Genomic DNA, 18,225 nt, shown 5'->3' with positions numbered 1-18,225 from the left:
ATATCGTACAGCATAACCTGAATTATTTAAAAATAATTATTGGTGATTCTTCACCACCGGAGGTCACTGTTAACACAAGTTAAATCGACAGGGTACCAGTGAAAATAGAATTTTACAATACTGTTAAAAAGTCTACCTAAACACCATTAAGCTGGTAAAACAGCTTTAATCTATTAATCAATTTGAATGATTCGTCAACCCCGTATAGGCTAAAGGAATTAGCTTTAATTAACCTGAAGTAATTGCTATATCTAAGTTAACATTGAAAAGTTTAACTATGTCTCATTGGTTAGAACACATTAGTTTGCGTATTATTCCAATAACCAACCTGAACGGTAGTGTAGCAATTTAATGTATATTAAATTGAACGAGACAATGATATCCAATCAGTTGAGACTGGTTAGATATCGTACAGCATAACCTGAATTATTTAAAAATAATTACTGGTGATTCTTCACCACCGGAGGTCACTGTTAACACAAGCTAAAATCGACAGGGTACCAGTGAAAATAGAATTTGACAAAACTGTTAAAAAGTCTACCTAAACACCATTAAGCTGGTAAAACAGCTTTAATCTATTAATCAATTTGAATGATTAGTCAACCCTGTATAGGCTAAAGGGATTAGCTTTAATTAACCTGAAATAGTTGCTATATCTAAGTTAACGTGGAACAGTTTAACCATGTCTCATTGGTTATGGCACATTCGTGTGTGCATTATTCCCCTAACCAACCTGCACAGGTAGTGTAGCAATTTAATGTATATTAAATTGAATGAGACAGTGATATCCAATCCGTTGAGACTGGTTAGATATCGTACAGCGTAACCTGACTTATTTCACGAAAAATGACTGGCGATTCTTCGCCAGAGGTTACGGATAGCCCAAGCTGAGAACACACAGGATTCCCGTCTAACGCGGGAATTCACTATGAACAAAGAGGAAAACAAAAATGGCGGCTCCCCTTTGTTAGTTTAGCATCTGGCGCAATGCTTAGCTTTCCTTGCGCGGGGTTTCCCCCTCGCAGCACAAGGGATGTTCCCTCCAACAAGGGAACGGGTTTACTTGGTGATGTCTCACGTTCAACCCTTAACCTCTCCCCGTTACCCAACGCGAGAGGTAGAGAGATAATAACTTCGCTTCGGTCAAACGAATATATCTACTCTAATTTCCGTAATGGCTGGCTCATATGTCCTCTGCTCTAGGAATTACTTATGACCGAGTCAGATCACTCCTGAAAGCGATCGACAGAAATAACACTACGTTAGGCCCAACTAGTATTATTTCTCAGAATGCCTGCATCGGCTGGTACATATGCCCTAGCTCGTAGCATTCAGTAGACCCCCTTCACACTGGCTTTGGTCAGATATACAACAGGGGTCGTTCTCTCCCGACAAGTATCTGGGTCAAATGGAACGACACACACACACTTCTCTCCCGCACTAGTCCTGCCTATAGCTATTAATGGAATGTATATATATTGCTACACAATTGATATGGAATAACACAACAGTGCGGCCTAGTCCTATCTTAGATGCCTCACACGGGGCACCATATGTCGTGACGTTGTATTAGTTAATGTGACGACTGTTGCTCATCGAATGATTAACGGTTTATAATTACGTGATTAAATGAATTAAGCAATGAATCAAGCAATTATTAACTCATTAACCTGGGGCACCATGGGAACATTGTTTTGATTGAGTTTCTATTTCCCAAATTAACTCAAAGGATATCAGAATATCGATTACAACAGTCGCTAAATTAATCAGTTTCCTCTACAGTCTCATTATCTGAAAGTCGTATAATCCGGGAATCTGCACGGACCCGGGCTTTACCACTGAATTTACCACACCAATCTTAGTTGATTATTTATTTACTAGCAAGCTAAAATGATGATAAAAATGCACATACACAAAACACAGTCTAGCTATTGATTAGGACTTAGTACAACGGGCCAACACACTCTGGCGCTTGTTACCCAAAATGGGGATTTTAAAGAGAGAGAAAGAAAGGAAGTACACGAGAGAAATATACATTTGGGTTCATTTGTCAGCCATGCTTATTTAAAATTAGCCTTGCCCCGAACTGCCGCTCTTATGGGTCAGAATATAATGATGTAATTACGTGTTGTAGTTCTCAGGTGGGAAGCTCCGCGTGGGTCGTTTAGGCTTCTAAATGACGCACTTCTACGGCGCAACTCTCCGGTTGTCCTCACGATGTCAGTGTCCTTCTTGGCTAAGTGGTCTGATCCTCACCCTTGATCTGAAAGGGGTCTTCTGAGGACAGACAGCTCTGTAGCTCAGAGCTCACAGCTTCGGCTCGAATGGTGTCGATACCACGATTCAATCGAGAGTGGAGGCTGGGTGGTTCGGCTTGAATTCACCCGCTTAGACACAGCTACTCGTCCGTAGCTCGTGTAGAAAAATATTTCTTTGTCTTCAACCTTGTGTTTCGTTTTGGGGTTCGTCGACTTTGTTAGACCTTCGCTGCAGCTTGGGGTCAATAGTCTCCTATGTTAATTCTCCAATCTCCTGTCTTATACCCTCGGGTCAGAGGTGGGTGTGACAGCCTTTAGGGCGATTCTCTGGGCGGACCAAGTACAGGGGGCAAGGCTTAGATTTGGCTAAAAATCTGATTTTAGACACTAACTTCACATTTCATCTTTATCAAAACATTCTGTTTGATTTGGATATTTTCCAAACAGCGTACAATGTATAAACATCAGGCATATACTGGGAAAACTCTTAAAGGTACAATGTTTTCATAATAACGTCATCTCTTAACCTTTAAAAACAAATACAAAAGTTACATACATTTTAATATTCCACTTTTCGTCATAACCACCATTGTGGCTGACGGAAACCATTGTTCCAAAGTTCCTTTATTGCATGTTTAAGGTTCTGAGGCCAGTTCTCCATTGTTAGGACAAAGGAATTTCTCTGTATTATGGGCATGAGGTGTCATAAAACCCCCACATCTTCAGACCCCTAGATCTCTCCTCCTCTGTTGGGGGTTTGGGAGATAATCTGTAGGGTGGTGGTCTCCTGTATCCTGACCTGATCAGGACAGTCATGACACAGTCCATGACCAAACATGCAATAATAATGGGAAAACAAAAAGCTTTGATGTAGATGGCATATAAACTCTTAGACAAAAGGGTTCCAAAAGGGTTCTTTGCTAAGTGTCACGTGTGCTCTCTCTCTCTTTTCGGCCTCTAGGTCACCAGGCTGCTTGTTATGGTGCACACTTGACACCATTGTTACACGCACCTGCGCATCATCACTCACCTGGACTCCATCACTTCCTTGATTACCTGCCCCATATAGGTCACTCATTTTGGCTCCGTCATTGTTTCTGTTTCCTGTCTGTGCGTTGTTCATGTATCTTGTTTTGTATTGTTTAATTTATTTATTAAAACACTAACTCCCTGAACTTGCTTTCCGACTCTCAGTGCACATCATTACACTAAGGGATAAGGTTCTGTCCAAGAACTGTTTTCATCTGAAGAACCCATTTTTGGTTATTGTTTATTTAATTTGCTAGTCCCACGAAGTACTGTACAAACCAGATGGGATGGCGTATCGCTGCAGAATGCTGAGGGCCTTGAATACTAAATAAATCACAGACAGTGTCAACAGAAATGCACCCCCACACCATCACACCTCTTTCTCCATGCTTCACGGTGGGAACCACACATGCAGAGATCATCCTTTCACCTACAATCGTGGCCAAAAGTTTTGAGAATGACACGAATATTAATATTCACAAAGTCTGCTGCCTCAGTTTGTATGATGGCAATTTGCATGTACTCCAGAATGTTATGAAGAGTGATCAGATGAATTGCAATTAATTGCAAAGTCCATCTTTGCTATGCAAAGGAACTGAATTCCCAAAAAACCTTTCCACTGCATTTCAGCCCTGCCACAAAAGGACCAGCTGACATCATGTCAGTGATTCTCTCGTTAACACAGGTGTGAGTGTTGACGAGGACAAGGCTGGAGATCACTTTGTCATACTGATTGAGTTCGAATAACAGACTGGAAGCTTCAAAAGGAGGGTGGTGCTTGGAATCATTGTTCTTCCTCTGTCAACCATGGTTACCTGCAAGGAAACATGTGCCGTCATCATTACTTTGCACAAAAAGGGCTTAACAGGCAAGGAGTAAGATTGCACCTAAATCAACCATTTATCGGATCATCAAGAACTTCAAGGAGAGCGGTTCAATTGTTGTGAAGAAGGCTTTAGGGTGCCCAAGAAAGTCCAGCAAGCGCCAGGGCCATCTCTTAAAGTTGATTCATCTGCGGGATCGGGGCACCACCAGTACAGAGCTTGCTCAGGAATGGCAGCAGGCAGGTGTGAGTGCATCTGCATGCACAGTGAGGCAAAGACTTTTGGAGGATGGCCTGGTGTCAAGAAGGGCAGCAAAGAAGCCACTTCTCTCCAGGAAAAACATCAGGGACAGACTGATATTCTGCAAAAGGTACAGGGATTGGACTGCTGAGGACTGGGGTAAAGTCATTTTCTCTGATGAATCCCCTTTCTGATCGTTTGGGGCATCTGGAAAAAAGCTTGTTCGGAGAAGACAAGGTGAGCGCTACCGTCAGTCCTGTGTCATGCCAACAGTAAAGCATCCTGAGACCATTCATGTGTGGGGTTGCTTCTCAGCCAAGGGAGTGGGCTGACTCACAAAGAACACAGCCATGAATAAAGAATGGTACCAACACATCCTCCGAGAGCAACTTCTCCCAACCATCCAGGAACAGTTTGGTGACGAACAATGCCTTTTCCAGCATGATGGAGCACCTTGCCATAAGGCAAAAGTGATAACTAAGTGGCTCGGGGAAAAAACATCGATATTTTGGGTCCATGGCCAGGAAACTCCCCAGACCTTAATCCCATTGAGAACTTGTGGTCAATCCTCAAGAGGCGGGGGGACAAACAAAACCCCACAAATTCTGACAAACTCCAAGCATTGATTATACAAGAATGGGCTGCCATCAGTCAGGATGTGGCCCAGAAGTTAATTGACAGAATGCCAGGGCGGATTGCAGAGGTCTTGAAAAAGAAGGGTCAACACTGCAAATATTGACTCTTTGCGTCAACTTCATTTAATTGTCAATAAAAGCCTTTGACACTTATGAAATGCTTGTAATTATTCTTCTGTATTCCATAGTAACATCTGACAAAAATCTCTAAAGACACTGAAGCAGCAGACTTTGTGAAAATTAATATTTGTGTCATTCTCAAAACTTTTGGCCACGACTGTACTCTGCATTTCATAAAGGCACAGCGGTTGGAATCAAAAATCGCAAATATGGACTCATCAGACCAAAGGACAGATTTCCACCGGTCTAATGCCCATTGCTTGTGTTTCTTGGCCCATGCAAGTCTCTTCTTATTATTTGTGTCCTTGAGTAGTGGTTTCTTTGTAAATCGACCACAAAGGCCTGATTCAAGCAGTCTCCTCTGAACAGTTGATATTGAGATGTATCTGTTACTTGAACTCTGAAGCATTTACTTGGGCTGCAATTTCTGAGGCTTGTAACTCTAATGAACTTATCCTCTGCAGCAGAGGCGACTGGGTCTTCCTTTTCTGTGGTGGTCCTCATGAGAGCCGATTTCATCATAGAGCTTGATGGTTTTTGCTACTGCACTTGAAGAAACTTTCGAAGTTCTTGACATTTTCTGGATTGACTAACCTTCATGTCTTAAAGTTGTTGTTTCTCTTTGTTTATTTGAGCTGTTCTTGCCAAAATATGGACTTGGTATTTTACCAAATAGGGTTGTCTTCTGTATACCACCTCTACCTTGTCACAACACAACTGATCGGCTCAAATGCATTAAGAAAGAAAGAAATTCCACAAATCAACATTTAACAAGGCACACCTGTTCATTGAAATGTATTCCGAGTGACTACCTCATGAGGCTGGTTGAGAGAATTCCAACAGTGTACAAAACTGTCATCAAGGCTAAGGGTGGCAACTTTGAAGAATCTCAAATACAAAATATATCTTGATTTGTGTAACACTTTTTTGGTTACTACATGATTCTATATGTGTTATTTCATAGTTTTGATGTCTTCACTACTAATCTACAATATAGAAAATAGTAAAAATAAATAAAAACCGTTGAATGAGTAGGTGTGTCAACTTTTGACTGTTACTGTGTGTGTGTGTATATACAGTTGAAGTCGGAAGTTTACATACACCTTAGCCAAATACATTTATACTCAGTTTTTCACAATTCTTGACATTTAATCCCAGTAAAAACTCACTGTCTTAGGTCAGTTAGGATCACCACTTCATTTTAAGAATGTGAAATGCCAGAATAATAGTAGAGAAAATAATTTATTTCAGCTTTTATTTCTTTCATCACATTCCCAGTGGGTCAGAAGTTTACATACACTCAATTAGTATTTGGTAGCATTGCCTTTATATTTAACTTGGGTCAAACGTTTTGGGTAGCCTTCCACAAACTGAATTTTGTCCCATTCCTCCTGACAGAGCTGGTGTAACTGAGTCAGGTTTGCAGGCCTCCTTGCTCGCACACACTTTTTCAGTTCTGCCCACAAATTTTCTATAGAATTGAGGTCAGGACTTTGTGATGGCCACTCCAATACCTTTACGTTGTTGTCCTTAGGCCATTTTGCCAAATCTTCGGAAGTATGCTTGGGGTCATTATCCATTTGGAAGACCCATTTGCAACCAAACTTCCTGACTGATGTCTTGAGATGTTGCTTCAATATATCCACATAATTTTCCTCCCTCATGATGCCATTTATTTTGTGAAGTGTACCAGTCCCTCCTGCAGCAAAGCACCCCCACAACATGATGATGCCACCCCGTGCTTCACGGTTGGGATGGTGTTCTTCGGCATAAGGTAGGGGTGGAATACACATCTCATATGTATATAAATATATCATCTTTGTCATGCGAATGGTGTATTAAAAAGTACCATGTACAATGCATTTGGAAAGTATTCAGACCCCTTCACTTTTTCCACATTTTGTTACATTACCGCCTTATTCTAAAATGGATAAATAAAATATGTATATATATATCATACATCAATACCCCACAACGAGAAAGCAAAAAATAGTTTTTAGAATTTTTTGCCCATTTATTAAAAATATAAAACGGAAATATCACATTTATGTAAGTATTCAGATGCTTTACTCAGTACTTTGTAGAAGCACCTTTGGTAGCAATTACAGCCTTGAGTCTTCTTGGGTATGATGGTACAATTTTGACAGAATATTTTTCTCCCATTATTCTCTGCAGATCCTCTCAAGCTCTGTCAGGTTGGATTTGGAATGTCGCTGCACGGCTAATTTCAGGTATCTCCAGAGATGTTCGATTGGGTTCATGTCCGGGCTCTGGCTGGGCCACTCAAGGATATTCAGAGACACTGGAGCTCTGTCAGAGTGACTATCGGGTTCTTGGTCACCTCCCAGTTTGACCGGGCGGCCAGCTCTAGGAAGAGTCTTGGTGGTTCCAAACTTCTTCCATTTAAGAATGATTGAGGGCATTGTGTTCTTGGGGACCTTCAATTCTGCAGATATGTTTTGGTACCCTTCCCCAGATCTGTCCCTCAACACAATCCTGTCTCGGAGCTTTAGGAACAATTCCTTCGACCTCATGGCTTGGTTTTTACTCTGACATGCACTGTCCAATTCATGTCCAATCACCTGAATCTACCACAGGTGGACTCCAGTCAAATTGTAGAAACATCTCAAGGATTATCAATAGGAACAGGATGCACCTGAGCTCCATTTCGGGTCTCATAGCAAAGGGTCTGAATACTTCTGCAAATAAGCTATTTCTGTTTTTTTTATTTTTAATACATTTGCAAAAAATTCTAAAAACCTGTTTTTGCTTTGTCGTTATGGGTATTGTGTGTAGATTGATGAGGACAATTGCTTATATAATCAATGTTGGAATAAGGCTGTAATGTAACAAAATGTGGAAAAAGTTAAGAGGTCTGAATACTTTCTGAATGCACTGTATGTATATATAATGTAACAAAAAAGCTGCTTTACCGTTGGTATGAGGTTCTTACTGTATAATGCAGTTTTTTAGTTTTCGGCAGGTTTAATGGGACCCATGTCATCCACAACATTGACTCAAGTTTGCCAAAAATAATCTGGATGCACCTGGATGCACTTTGGAAGAATGTTCTATGGAGAGATGATTCAAAAGTATAACTTTTTGGACGAGATGGTTCCCATTATGCCTGGCGAAAACCAAACACTGCATTCCACAGTAAGAACCTCTTACCAACGGTCAAGCATGGTAGTGGTAGTGTGATGGTTTGGGGATGCTTTGGTGCCTCAGGATCTGTACGATGTGCCTTAATAGAAGGAACTATGAATTCTGCTCTGAATTCTACAGGAGAATATCAGGGCATCTGGCTGTGAGCTGAAGCTGAAGTGCAATGCAGCAACACAATGATGCAAAACACAATTTGATATTTTGGAATGGTCTAGTCAAAGTCCAGACCTAATCCCAAATGAGATGCTGTGGCAGGATTTGAAACGAGCAGTACATGCTTGAAAAAAACGCAAAAGTATCTGAGTTAAAGCCGTTCCGCATGGAAGAGTGGGCCAAATGAGAGACTGATCAACAACTACAGGAAGCGTTTGGTTTCTGTAATAAGTTGCTGAACTATGGACTATCCTCTGGTGTGGGTTTTCATCCTGGTGCTGCTCAACTTCCCTACAGGTAAAGTAGACAATATGCTCATTCTGGGAAATATATTGCTGCCTATTTGTGCTATATGTCACAAACGCTTTCTTAAATAAGTAACAGGTTGTTCAAATGTCTCTGTTTGGTTGATGTACTTCCGTTTGGTTGCAGTCATTGTAGCTAAAGGTGGGACAACCAGTTATTGAGTGTAAACGGGCAATTACTTTTTCGTATCGGAGAAATGGGTGTTGCCTAACTTTTTTCATTATATAAATAAAATTGTTTTTGTAAACTCAGGTTCCCTTTATCTAATATTGGGTTTTGGTTGAAGATCTGATAACATTTGGTATCAAAACTATGCAGAAATATAGAACATCAGAAAGGGGGCAAATACTTTTTCACTGCGCTGTAAGTGTTTTCTTGACAGGTTCAATGCGAACAGTGTCTTATGAGCCCACGTTGCCTTAGCCACTGTTGATAGATCATGAGTTTCGACTGGGTCGGAGAACAGTAAACCATAATCAACATGAAAACACCCCTGTGATGTGGCTCAGTTGGTAGAGCATGGTGTTTGCAATGCCAGGGTTGTGGGTTTGATTCCCACGGGGGACCAGTACGGAGAAAAAATGTATGAAATGTATGCATTCACTACTGTAAGTCGCTCTGGATAAGAGTGTCTACTAAATGACTAAAATGTAAATGGAAGGGGGGATACCTAGTCAGTTGTACAACTGAATGCCTTCAACTGAAATGTGTCTTCTGCATTTAACCCAACCCCTCTGAATCAGAGAGGTGTGGGAGACTGCCTTAAATCGATGTCTTCGGGGCCCAGGAAACAGTGGGTTAACTGCATTGCTCAGTGGCATAATGACAGATTTTTAACTTGTCAGCTCAGGGATTCGATCCAGCAACCTTTCAGTTACTGCACTAATACATCCAGCTGCAACACGCTATAGAAACAGGAGATGGGCTCCTGCTCCTATGAGCTGTTACAACTTGCACAAGCCAAGGCTTCAGGAAGGCTACTTACTTACTAATCTTTGTCAAAATAGTCAAACCATAAGATAAACCATACTGTTTTGTGTTTAGCAGTTGGACCTGAGAGACCTGCTGTAACTAGTCCGGAATTAGCGATGACAGGACACATCGTGACCTTCAACTGCTCTGCCTCCTCTCAGCCTCCCAGCCAGTTCAGCTGGTTCTTCAATGGCTCCCAGGTGGCGACTGGCTCAGTGTATGAGACTGGCCCACTGACCTTAGCCAGTCATGGGGAGTACACCTGTGTGGCCTTCAACAACATCACTGTCAGAAACAGCACTGCCTCCAAGATGCTCACTGTTGTTGGTGAGTCTCGGTCTAACCTTAATCCTTTAATTGATTGCTTTGGTGTACTTTCTTGAGAACAAATAATCCCTCTGCAGCCATTAAATCTACTGCGACCGTTGAAACATTTTCACTTTGTTCTCAGCACCAATAACCTCAGTGTCCATAAGCACCGGTGGAAACCAGGCGATAGAGGGTGACTCCTTTACAATGACTTGCAATATTGTTGGTGATCCTAGCTCCATTCACTGGTGGAAGAACCGCACGTCAGTGCATCTGGATAACAGAACCCACGTCTCTTTCGACAACAGAACATTGGCCTTCAACCCTGTACAGCATTCAGACTATGGAGAATATCAGTGTATGGCCAGAAATAGTGTGAGCAACAGAACTAGCACCCGCTACACACTCCTAGTGAATTGTAAGTAATAATGGGGATGTATTCTTGTCAAAGATAGAGAAGATAATAGCTGTGATGAGATACTATGAAGTCAATAATCAGCAATAAGTTAGTTAGTTAAATATTTCGATGTCGTTGTCTGATTTTCACAGATGGACCCATGCAACCTGTGATAGCTGGTGCACCCATAACCAAAACAGGACACATCGTGACCTTCAACTGCTCTGCCTCCTCTCAGCCTCCCAGCCAGTTCAGCTGGTTCTTCAATGGCTCCCAGGTGGCGACTGGCTCAGTGTATGAGACTGGCCCACTGACCTTAGCCAGTCATGGGGAGTACACCTGTGTGGCCTTCAACAACGTCACTGTCAGAAACAGCACTGTCTCCAAGATTCTCACTGTTGTTGGTAAATCAGACTACAGATTATTTGCTTTGTTGTGTTAATTTAGTGGACAAATATCGCAAAATACACGGAGTATACCAAATATTAGGAACACCTTCCTAATACTGACTTTCCCTCAGAAAAGCTTCAATTTTTTGGGGCTTGGAGTCTACAAGATGTCAAAAGCATTCCACAGGAATGCTGGCCCATGTTGACTCCAATGCTTCCAATAAAAAGCATGAGCTGGTGCACACCGAGAGAAAATGATTATGTAGAGGTGCTGACTAACGGCGAATAAACTGTAAGCTATAGAGTCGCACACTCTATATATAAACTCCCAGTAATCACTGTGCTTTCTTCAGGAGGCACAGTGATGCTGAAACGTGAGTTTATATATATATATAGAGTGTGTGATTCTCTTTTTTTATTTTTATGACTCCAATGCTTCCCACGGTTGTGTCAAGTTGGCTGGATTCCCTTTGGGTGGTGGACCATTCTCGATACACATGGGAAACTGTTAAGCGTGAAAAACCCAGCAGCATTGCAGTTCATGACACAAGCCAGTGTGCCTGGCAACTAATACCATACCCCGTTCAAGGCACTTCAATCTTTTGTCTTTCCTATTCACCCTCTAAATGGCACACATTCATAATCCAAGTCTTAAAAATCCTTCTGTAATCTGTCTCCTCCCCTTCATTTACAATGATTGAAGTGGATTTAACAAGTGACATCAATAAGGGATCATAGCTTTAACCTGGATTTACCTGGTCAGTAATGTCATGGAAATAGCATGTGTTTTTAATGTTTGTACACTCAGTTACAATAAACATATTTATCATACAAAATAGCCAAAACTACAGCTTTATACATACACTGAAAAAAAATAGAAACACAACTTGTAAAGTGTTGGTCCCATGTTTCATGAGCTGAAATAAAATAACTAAAAAATTGTCCTTATGCACAAAAAGCTTATTTCTTTCAAATGTTGTGCTCAAATTTGTTTACATCCCTGTTAGTGAGCAGTTCTTCTTTGCCAAGACAATCCACCCACCTGACAGGTGTGGCATATCAAGAAGCTGATTAAACAGAATGATCATTGCACAGGAGCACCTTGTGCTGAGGACAATAAAAGGCCACTCTAAAATGTGCAGTTTTGTCACACATTACAATGCCACAGATGTCTCAAGTTTTGAGGGAGCGTGCAATTGGCATGCTGACTGCAGGAATGTCCACCAGAGCAGTTGCCAGAGAATTTAATGTTAATTTCTCTACCATAAGCTGCCTCCAACCTCGTTTTAGAGAATTTGGCAATACGTCCAACTGGCCTCTCAACCGCAGAACACGTGTAACCATGCCAGCCCAGGACCGTCACATCCAGCTTCTTCACCTGCAGGATCTTCTGAGACCACCCAGCCACCCAGCCACCTAGAAAGATGTTGAAACTGAGGAGTATTTCTGTCTGTAATAAAGCCCTTTTGTGGGGAAAAACTCATTCTCATTGGCTGAGCCTGGCTCCCCAGTGTGTGGGCCTATGCCCTCCAAGGCCCACCCATGGCTGCACCCCTGGCCAGTCATGTGAAATCCATAGATTAGGGCCAAATTAATGTATTTCAATTGACTGATTTCTATTCATACTAAGAGGATATCATGATATAAAACATGAAATATATAAAAAAGTAATATAAAACAGTCATTTACAATCCATCAGATCGTACAACCATTTGTTTTATATATATATATATATATATATGTTTTATATATCTATTGCGTTGCTGGAACTAACCATTTGATCAAATGAAAAATATTGATACTGTACATAAAGCAATACACATCCTCTCTTCTCACAGAGGCTATAACGTCGGTGATGGTGAAACGAAACAAATTACCAATAGCATCTGACAACCTAACCCTGACCTGTGATGTCACCGGGCGCTATGACACCATCTACTGGATGAAGGACAACCGGTCTCTGGTCCTGAACAACACCTTGAACTCTGACATCACCATCTCTAACAACTCTCTGCACTTCAGTCCAGTCAAGGTGTCTAACGATGGAAACTATCAGTGCGTCGCCACCAACCTCTTTGGTCCAAACACCAGCCCTAAATACCAGCTACTGGTGGACTGTAAGTACTGGTGTTTGAATCTGTTGGTGAAATATTTTAAAAGATAAGCATTTGGTGTTATATTATGTAGAAAGTCAGAAACCCACCACTATTATGACAGTTAGTGCTATCTGGGTTCTTTGGGACATCCCTACCCTAAATCTTAACCTTAACCATAACGCTTACCTAACCCTAACCTTAACCCTTACCTTAACCATTTTATATTTCAACTTCAATGGGGTGATGTCAGAGTTGGATGTCCCAAGGATTCCGTTTAGACTTACCCTATTATGACCCCACTTCTCTGAACCTCTCTTATAGATGGCCCTCTGAGTGTGAACATCTCTGGCCCAGGCTTAGTGGTGATTGGCTCAGTAATTACTGCCAATCTGAAGTGCTCAGCCGACTTCTGGCCAACCAGTGAGTACTGGTGGAAATACATCAACCAATCATTGCCGGCGACTGGTCCTTTGATGGCTGTAGGCGTCTCCTTGAAAAATGCAGGGATATACACCTGTGTGGCCAAGAACCCTCTAACTAACATCTCAATGTCCAAGACCATTAGTCTGGATGACACTGGTAAGTGGGTAGGTTGTTATAGTAAGACCTAGGTGGTATATAATGAGTAATTAAATGTCACAATATTGTTTTTATTATGTAGAATTTAATTTGGTTCTAGTTTGCGTACGTGTTTGTGTAAGGATCATTTTCATGCATCAGGGAAATGCAATAGACATTTTCTGAACTGGGGGGTACAGACAGCAATCAAGAAGATGTATACACTGTATATTTATTTTTAACATCCTCACTCACTCATTTTCCTTCCCTGCCACCCTTCCTCTCCCATTCGCTATGTCCCCTCCTTTCCCATTCCCTATGTCCCCTCCTCTCCCATTCTTTGTACCCCTCCTCTCACATTCTCTTTGTACCCCTCCTCTACCATTCTTTGTACCCCTCCTCTACCATTCTTTGTCCCCCTCCTCTCCCATTCTCTTTGTCCCCATTCTCTCCCATTCTCCTTTCTCTCCCAGGCCACTCGCCTGCCCCTCCATTCCAGTCCAGAGTTGGTCTGATGCTGACAGCCATGCTAGCTCTCTCTCTCTGCCTCTGATCAACCACTGAGACCACCACAGTAAGCACACTGCATGTCTGTCTGCTGGTTGGGAGCCAATAACTCCCTTCCCTCTACCCTCCCTGACTCACATTGTTGATCTGAAAAAGGACTGGATAGGAATAAGTGGTATTGTCGATATTGTAATTGCCCCATCTTGCCACCATAGGGCTGGGTTTAGTATGCTCAGCTCCTTTCCAATGCGTTTAGATTGTGAGGAGAGTCAACAAGAGGTCAGATGGGAGGGGTCTATCCCCTTAGAATAGAACCCACCTCTACAATGTGTTTTTATGTCAATCTCTATAAACTGATGTTCTTTTTAAAAATAAAAATCTTGAAAACTGGTCAACAAACATGGTAATTGAAGGCGCAAACATCCACTGCTCAGCTGCGCTGCCTATTTCTGTTATGAATTCAATGTTCTTAGATATTCACTGCCCTTGTGACTGTGAATATTGCCCGGAAGTCCATTCACTGAGTGCCTTTCTGTGTTCTGCGTTTGATCATGTATGCAAACTCTGTAGTTCAAGTACAAATTCAGGTTTATTTACCTCATAAATAAATATCTTAAAGGTAAAATGTTTCAAAACGACAATATATTAAACTGGTGTTTATGTAAAACATGGGTTGTGTCTTATGTTTATATTTCCTCTTCATTAATTATTGTCTTAAATGAATCTTTGTCTTTCACCCATGTCCTACTGAATGGTGCAATCTTGGGTGATTTCTTTATCGGCATAATCGCTGTGAAGAAATGTGGATTTAATGAAGCAGTAACAGGGGTATTTCGAGTGGCACAAAACACGCAAAAGGAAATATTAAATCTAATGATAAAATGCTAAAATAATACACTGGAAATTAATCCACACACATAGTGAAACTTGTTATAAAAATGTGTATTTCAAAGGAGTATAATTATATAATACATTTTTATTAAAAAACGAGTCATGGTTCTTGAGCGAGCAACATGAGATTACAAAACATGGTCACAAGGTTTATAAAGTAGTTATTAAAGGTCAACTCTTTAAATTGGAATACTCATGAAGTTTTTGCCTTGATCACCCTTTGACCTTTCTACCCTTTCCATGATCTTCTGGCATTTCCACTGATTCTGGAATCCTTTCCTTCGGCACATTGCCACAACTGGATTTTGTATACGTCAGAGAGGATGGGATGGGAGAGAGATACACAGATTGGTGACTTTGAGAGATTCCACTGTAACAAGCATTGTAGTAACTCTTCAATGTACTGCTGTTAGTGTTACAGAAACACAGGGCTACTTACAGGCCTTCCTGGGCTTGCGGTAGGATTTGGCAGACTCCTGGCAGAGGCAGCCTCCACTCAAACCCTCTCTCCTCCTCCCTGAGTGACACAAAGCAAACTGCTGTATTAGTCTGAGTGCCATTCAGTTTCTGCCAACTATTTGACATCCAAAAATATTACTATCACGGGCTGCCAGAAACAGACTGACAAGTAGGCTACAATTGTAAAAAATAAAATCACAAACTACTGTATACCCTTAAAATATAGATACTGGACAAATAGCAATGACTTCGTAATCACTCACCCTTACAGTCACACAGTCTGTCATGGTGTCTGTGGGGGTTGATCTGGTCTCCAACTCTCCCTGGGTCCTCCACTGTACCTGTAGCTTCACTGACACCTGAACGTTGTACATCAGTTTCAGGAATCGCTTGGTAGAGAGGATGAGAGAGAGAGGTTGATCCTAATGGATATGTACAGTAAGTATGATGGATATTTTTAAATGATTGATGAATCTGTATGATGGATGTGTATCTAATCAAATCAAATTGGTCACATATACGTGTTTAGCAGATATTATTGCAGGTGTAGCGAAATTCTTGTGCTTCTAGCTCCGACAGTGCAGTAATATCTAACAAGTAATATCTAACGATTTCACAACATATACCCAATACACACAAATCTAAGTAAAGGGAATTAAGAATATATAAATATATGGATGAGCAACGTCAGTGCGGCATAGACAAAAATATAGTAGAAAAGTATAGAATACAGTACATACATAGAAGATGAGTAATGCAAGATATGTAAACTATTAAAGTGACTAGTGTTACATTTATTAAAGTGGCCACTGATTTCAAGTCTGTGTATATAGGCAGCAGCCTCTCTGTGCTAGTGATGGCTATTTAATAGTCTGATGGCCTTGAGATAGAAGCTGTTTTTCAGTATCTCGGTCACCAGCTAAGATGGACCTGTACTGACCTCGCCTTCTGGATGATAGTGGGGTGAACAGGCAATGGCTCGGGTGGTTGTTGTCCTTGATTGTCTTTTTGGCCTTCCTGACAGGTGCTGTAGGTGTCCTGGAGGACAGGTAGTTTGACCCCGGTGATGCGTTGTGCAGACCGCACCACCCTCTGGAGAGCCTTGCAGTTGTGGGCGGTGCAGTTGCCGTACCAGGGAGTGATACAGTCCGACAGGATGCTCTCAATTGTGCATCTGTAAACGTTTGTGAGGGTTTTAGGTGACAAGCCAAATTTCTTCAGCCTCCTGAGGTTTAAGAGGCGCTGTTGCGCCTTCTTCAGAACCACACCGTCTGTGTGGGTGGACCATTTCAGTTTGCCAGTGATGTGTACGCCAAGGAACTTGAAACTTTCCACCTTTTCCACTGTGGTCCCGTCGATGTGGATAGGGGGGTGCTCCCTCTGCTGTTTCCTGAAGTCCACGATCATCTCCTTTGTTTTGTTGATGTTGAGTGAGAGGGTATTTTCCTGGCACCACAATCCCAGAGCCCCCAACTCCTCCCTCTAGGCTGTCTCATCATTGTTGGTAATCAAGCCTACTACTTTTGTGATGTCTGCAAACTTGATGATTGAGTTGGAGGCGTAATTGGCCACGCAGTCATGGGTAAATAGGGACTACAGGAGGGGGCTGAGCATGCATTATTATGGGGCCCCAGTGTTGAGAATCAGCAAAGTGGAGGTGTTGTTTCCTACCTTCACCACCTGGGGACGGCCCGTCAGGAAATCCAGGGCCCAATTGCACAGGGCAGGGTTCAGACCCAGGGCCTCGAGCTTAATGATGAGCTTGGAGGGTACTATGGTGTTGAATGCTGAGCTGTAGTCAATGAACAGCATTCTTATATAGACATTCCTCTTGTCCAGATGGGATAGGGCAATGTGCAGTGTGATGGCGATTGCATCATCTGTGGACCTATTGGGGTGGTAAGCAAATTGAAATGGGTCTAGGGTGGCAGGTAAGGTAGATGTGATAAGATTCTTGACTAGTCTCTCAAAGCACTTCATGATGATAGAAGTGAGTGCTACGGGGATCGTCATTTTATTCAGTTACCTTTGCATTCTTGGGCACAGGAACAATAGTGGCCATCTTGAAGAATGTGGGGACAGCAGACTGGGATAGGGAGAGATTGAATATGTCCGTAAACACACCAGCCAGCTGGTCTGCGCAAGCTCTGAGGACGCGGCTAGGGATGCCGTCTGAGCCGGCAGCCTTGTGAGGGTTTAAACGTTTTAATGTCTTATTCACGTCAGCCACGGAGAAGGAGAACCCACAGTCCTTGTTAGCAGGCACTGTGTTATCCTCAAAGCGGACAAAGAAGGGGTTTAGCTTGTCTGGAAGCAAAACGTCAGCGTCCGCGACGTGGATGGTTTTCCTTTTGTAGTCTGTGATTGTCTGTAGACCCTGCGACATACGTCTCGTGTCTGAGCCGTTGAATTGCGACTCCACTTTGTCTCTATACTGACATGTTGCCTGTTTGATTGCCTTGTGGAGGAAATGACTGCTTGTTTTCTGCCATGTTCCCAGTCACCTTGCCATGGTTAAATGCGGTTGTTCGCGCTTTCAGTTTTACACGAATGCTGCCATCTATCCATGGTTTCTGGTTAGGGTAGGTTTTAATAGTCACAGTGGGTACAACATCTCCTATACACTTCCTGATAAACTCAGGCACCGTCTCAGTGTATTCGTCGATATTATTCTCAGAAGCTACGATGCATATTTCTGTATGATGGATGTGTCTGTATGATGGATGTCTGTTTGCAACTACTATGAGATGGCTATCTCTGTCTGCAACGCTTCATGAAACGCTCAAAACATCAGAAAGAAACATTCAAATGCAGATGTCTATAAGTCTCCATATGAGTTAAGAGCTAAATGTAGTTCTTTCACAGACACCTCACATGATGCACACCAGTAGCAGCTGTAATAAGTGTAACCTGCTAT

General features: G+C 42.0%; 1 protein-coding gene across 1 annotated transcript; it reads left to right on the top strand.

Annotated features, from left to right (window-relative positions):
• Window positions 1-9,812: 9,812 nt before the first annotated feature.
• On the top strand, window positions 9,813-12,969 carry LOC115176817 (carcinoembryonic antigen-related cell adhesion molecule 1-like). Its single transcript, XM_029737142.1, has 2 exons — window positions 9,813-10,029; window positions 12,636-12,969. The coding sequence occupies exons 1-2, from the start codon at window positions 9,819-9,821 to the stop codon at window positions 12,959-12,961; spliced, it is 537 nt and encodes a 178-aa protein (XP_029593002.1). The 5' UTR covers window positions 9,813-9,818; the 3' UTR covers window positions 12,962-12,969.
• The last annotated feature ends 5,256 nt before the right edge of the window (window positions 12,970-18,225 follow it).

This window comes from Salmo trutta, chromosome 37 (genome assembly GCF_901001165.1).
Source record: "Salmo trutta chromosome 37, fSalTru1.1, whole genome shotgun sequence".
Classification (NCBI taxonomy): Eukaryota; Metazoa; Chordata; class Actinopteri; order Salmoniformes; family Salmonidae; genus Salmo; species Salmo trutta.
Note: the sequence above shows the minus strand (reverse complement) of the source record. Positions and strands in the feature narration are given on the sequence as shown.

Coding starts and splice junctions, on each gene's coding strand:
- LOC115176817 (XM_029737142.1), top strand. CDS start 9,819: ATGACAGGACACATCGTGACCTTCAACTGCTCTGCCTCCTCTCAGCCT. Junction 10,030..12,635: donor CAAGATGCTCACTGTTGTTG/GTGAGTCTCGGT, acceptor CTCTTCTCACAG/AGGCTATAACGTCGGTGATG.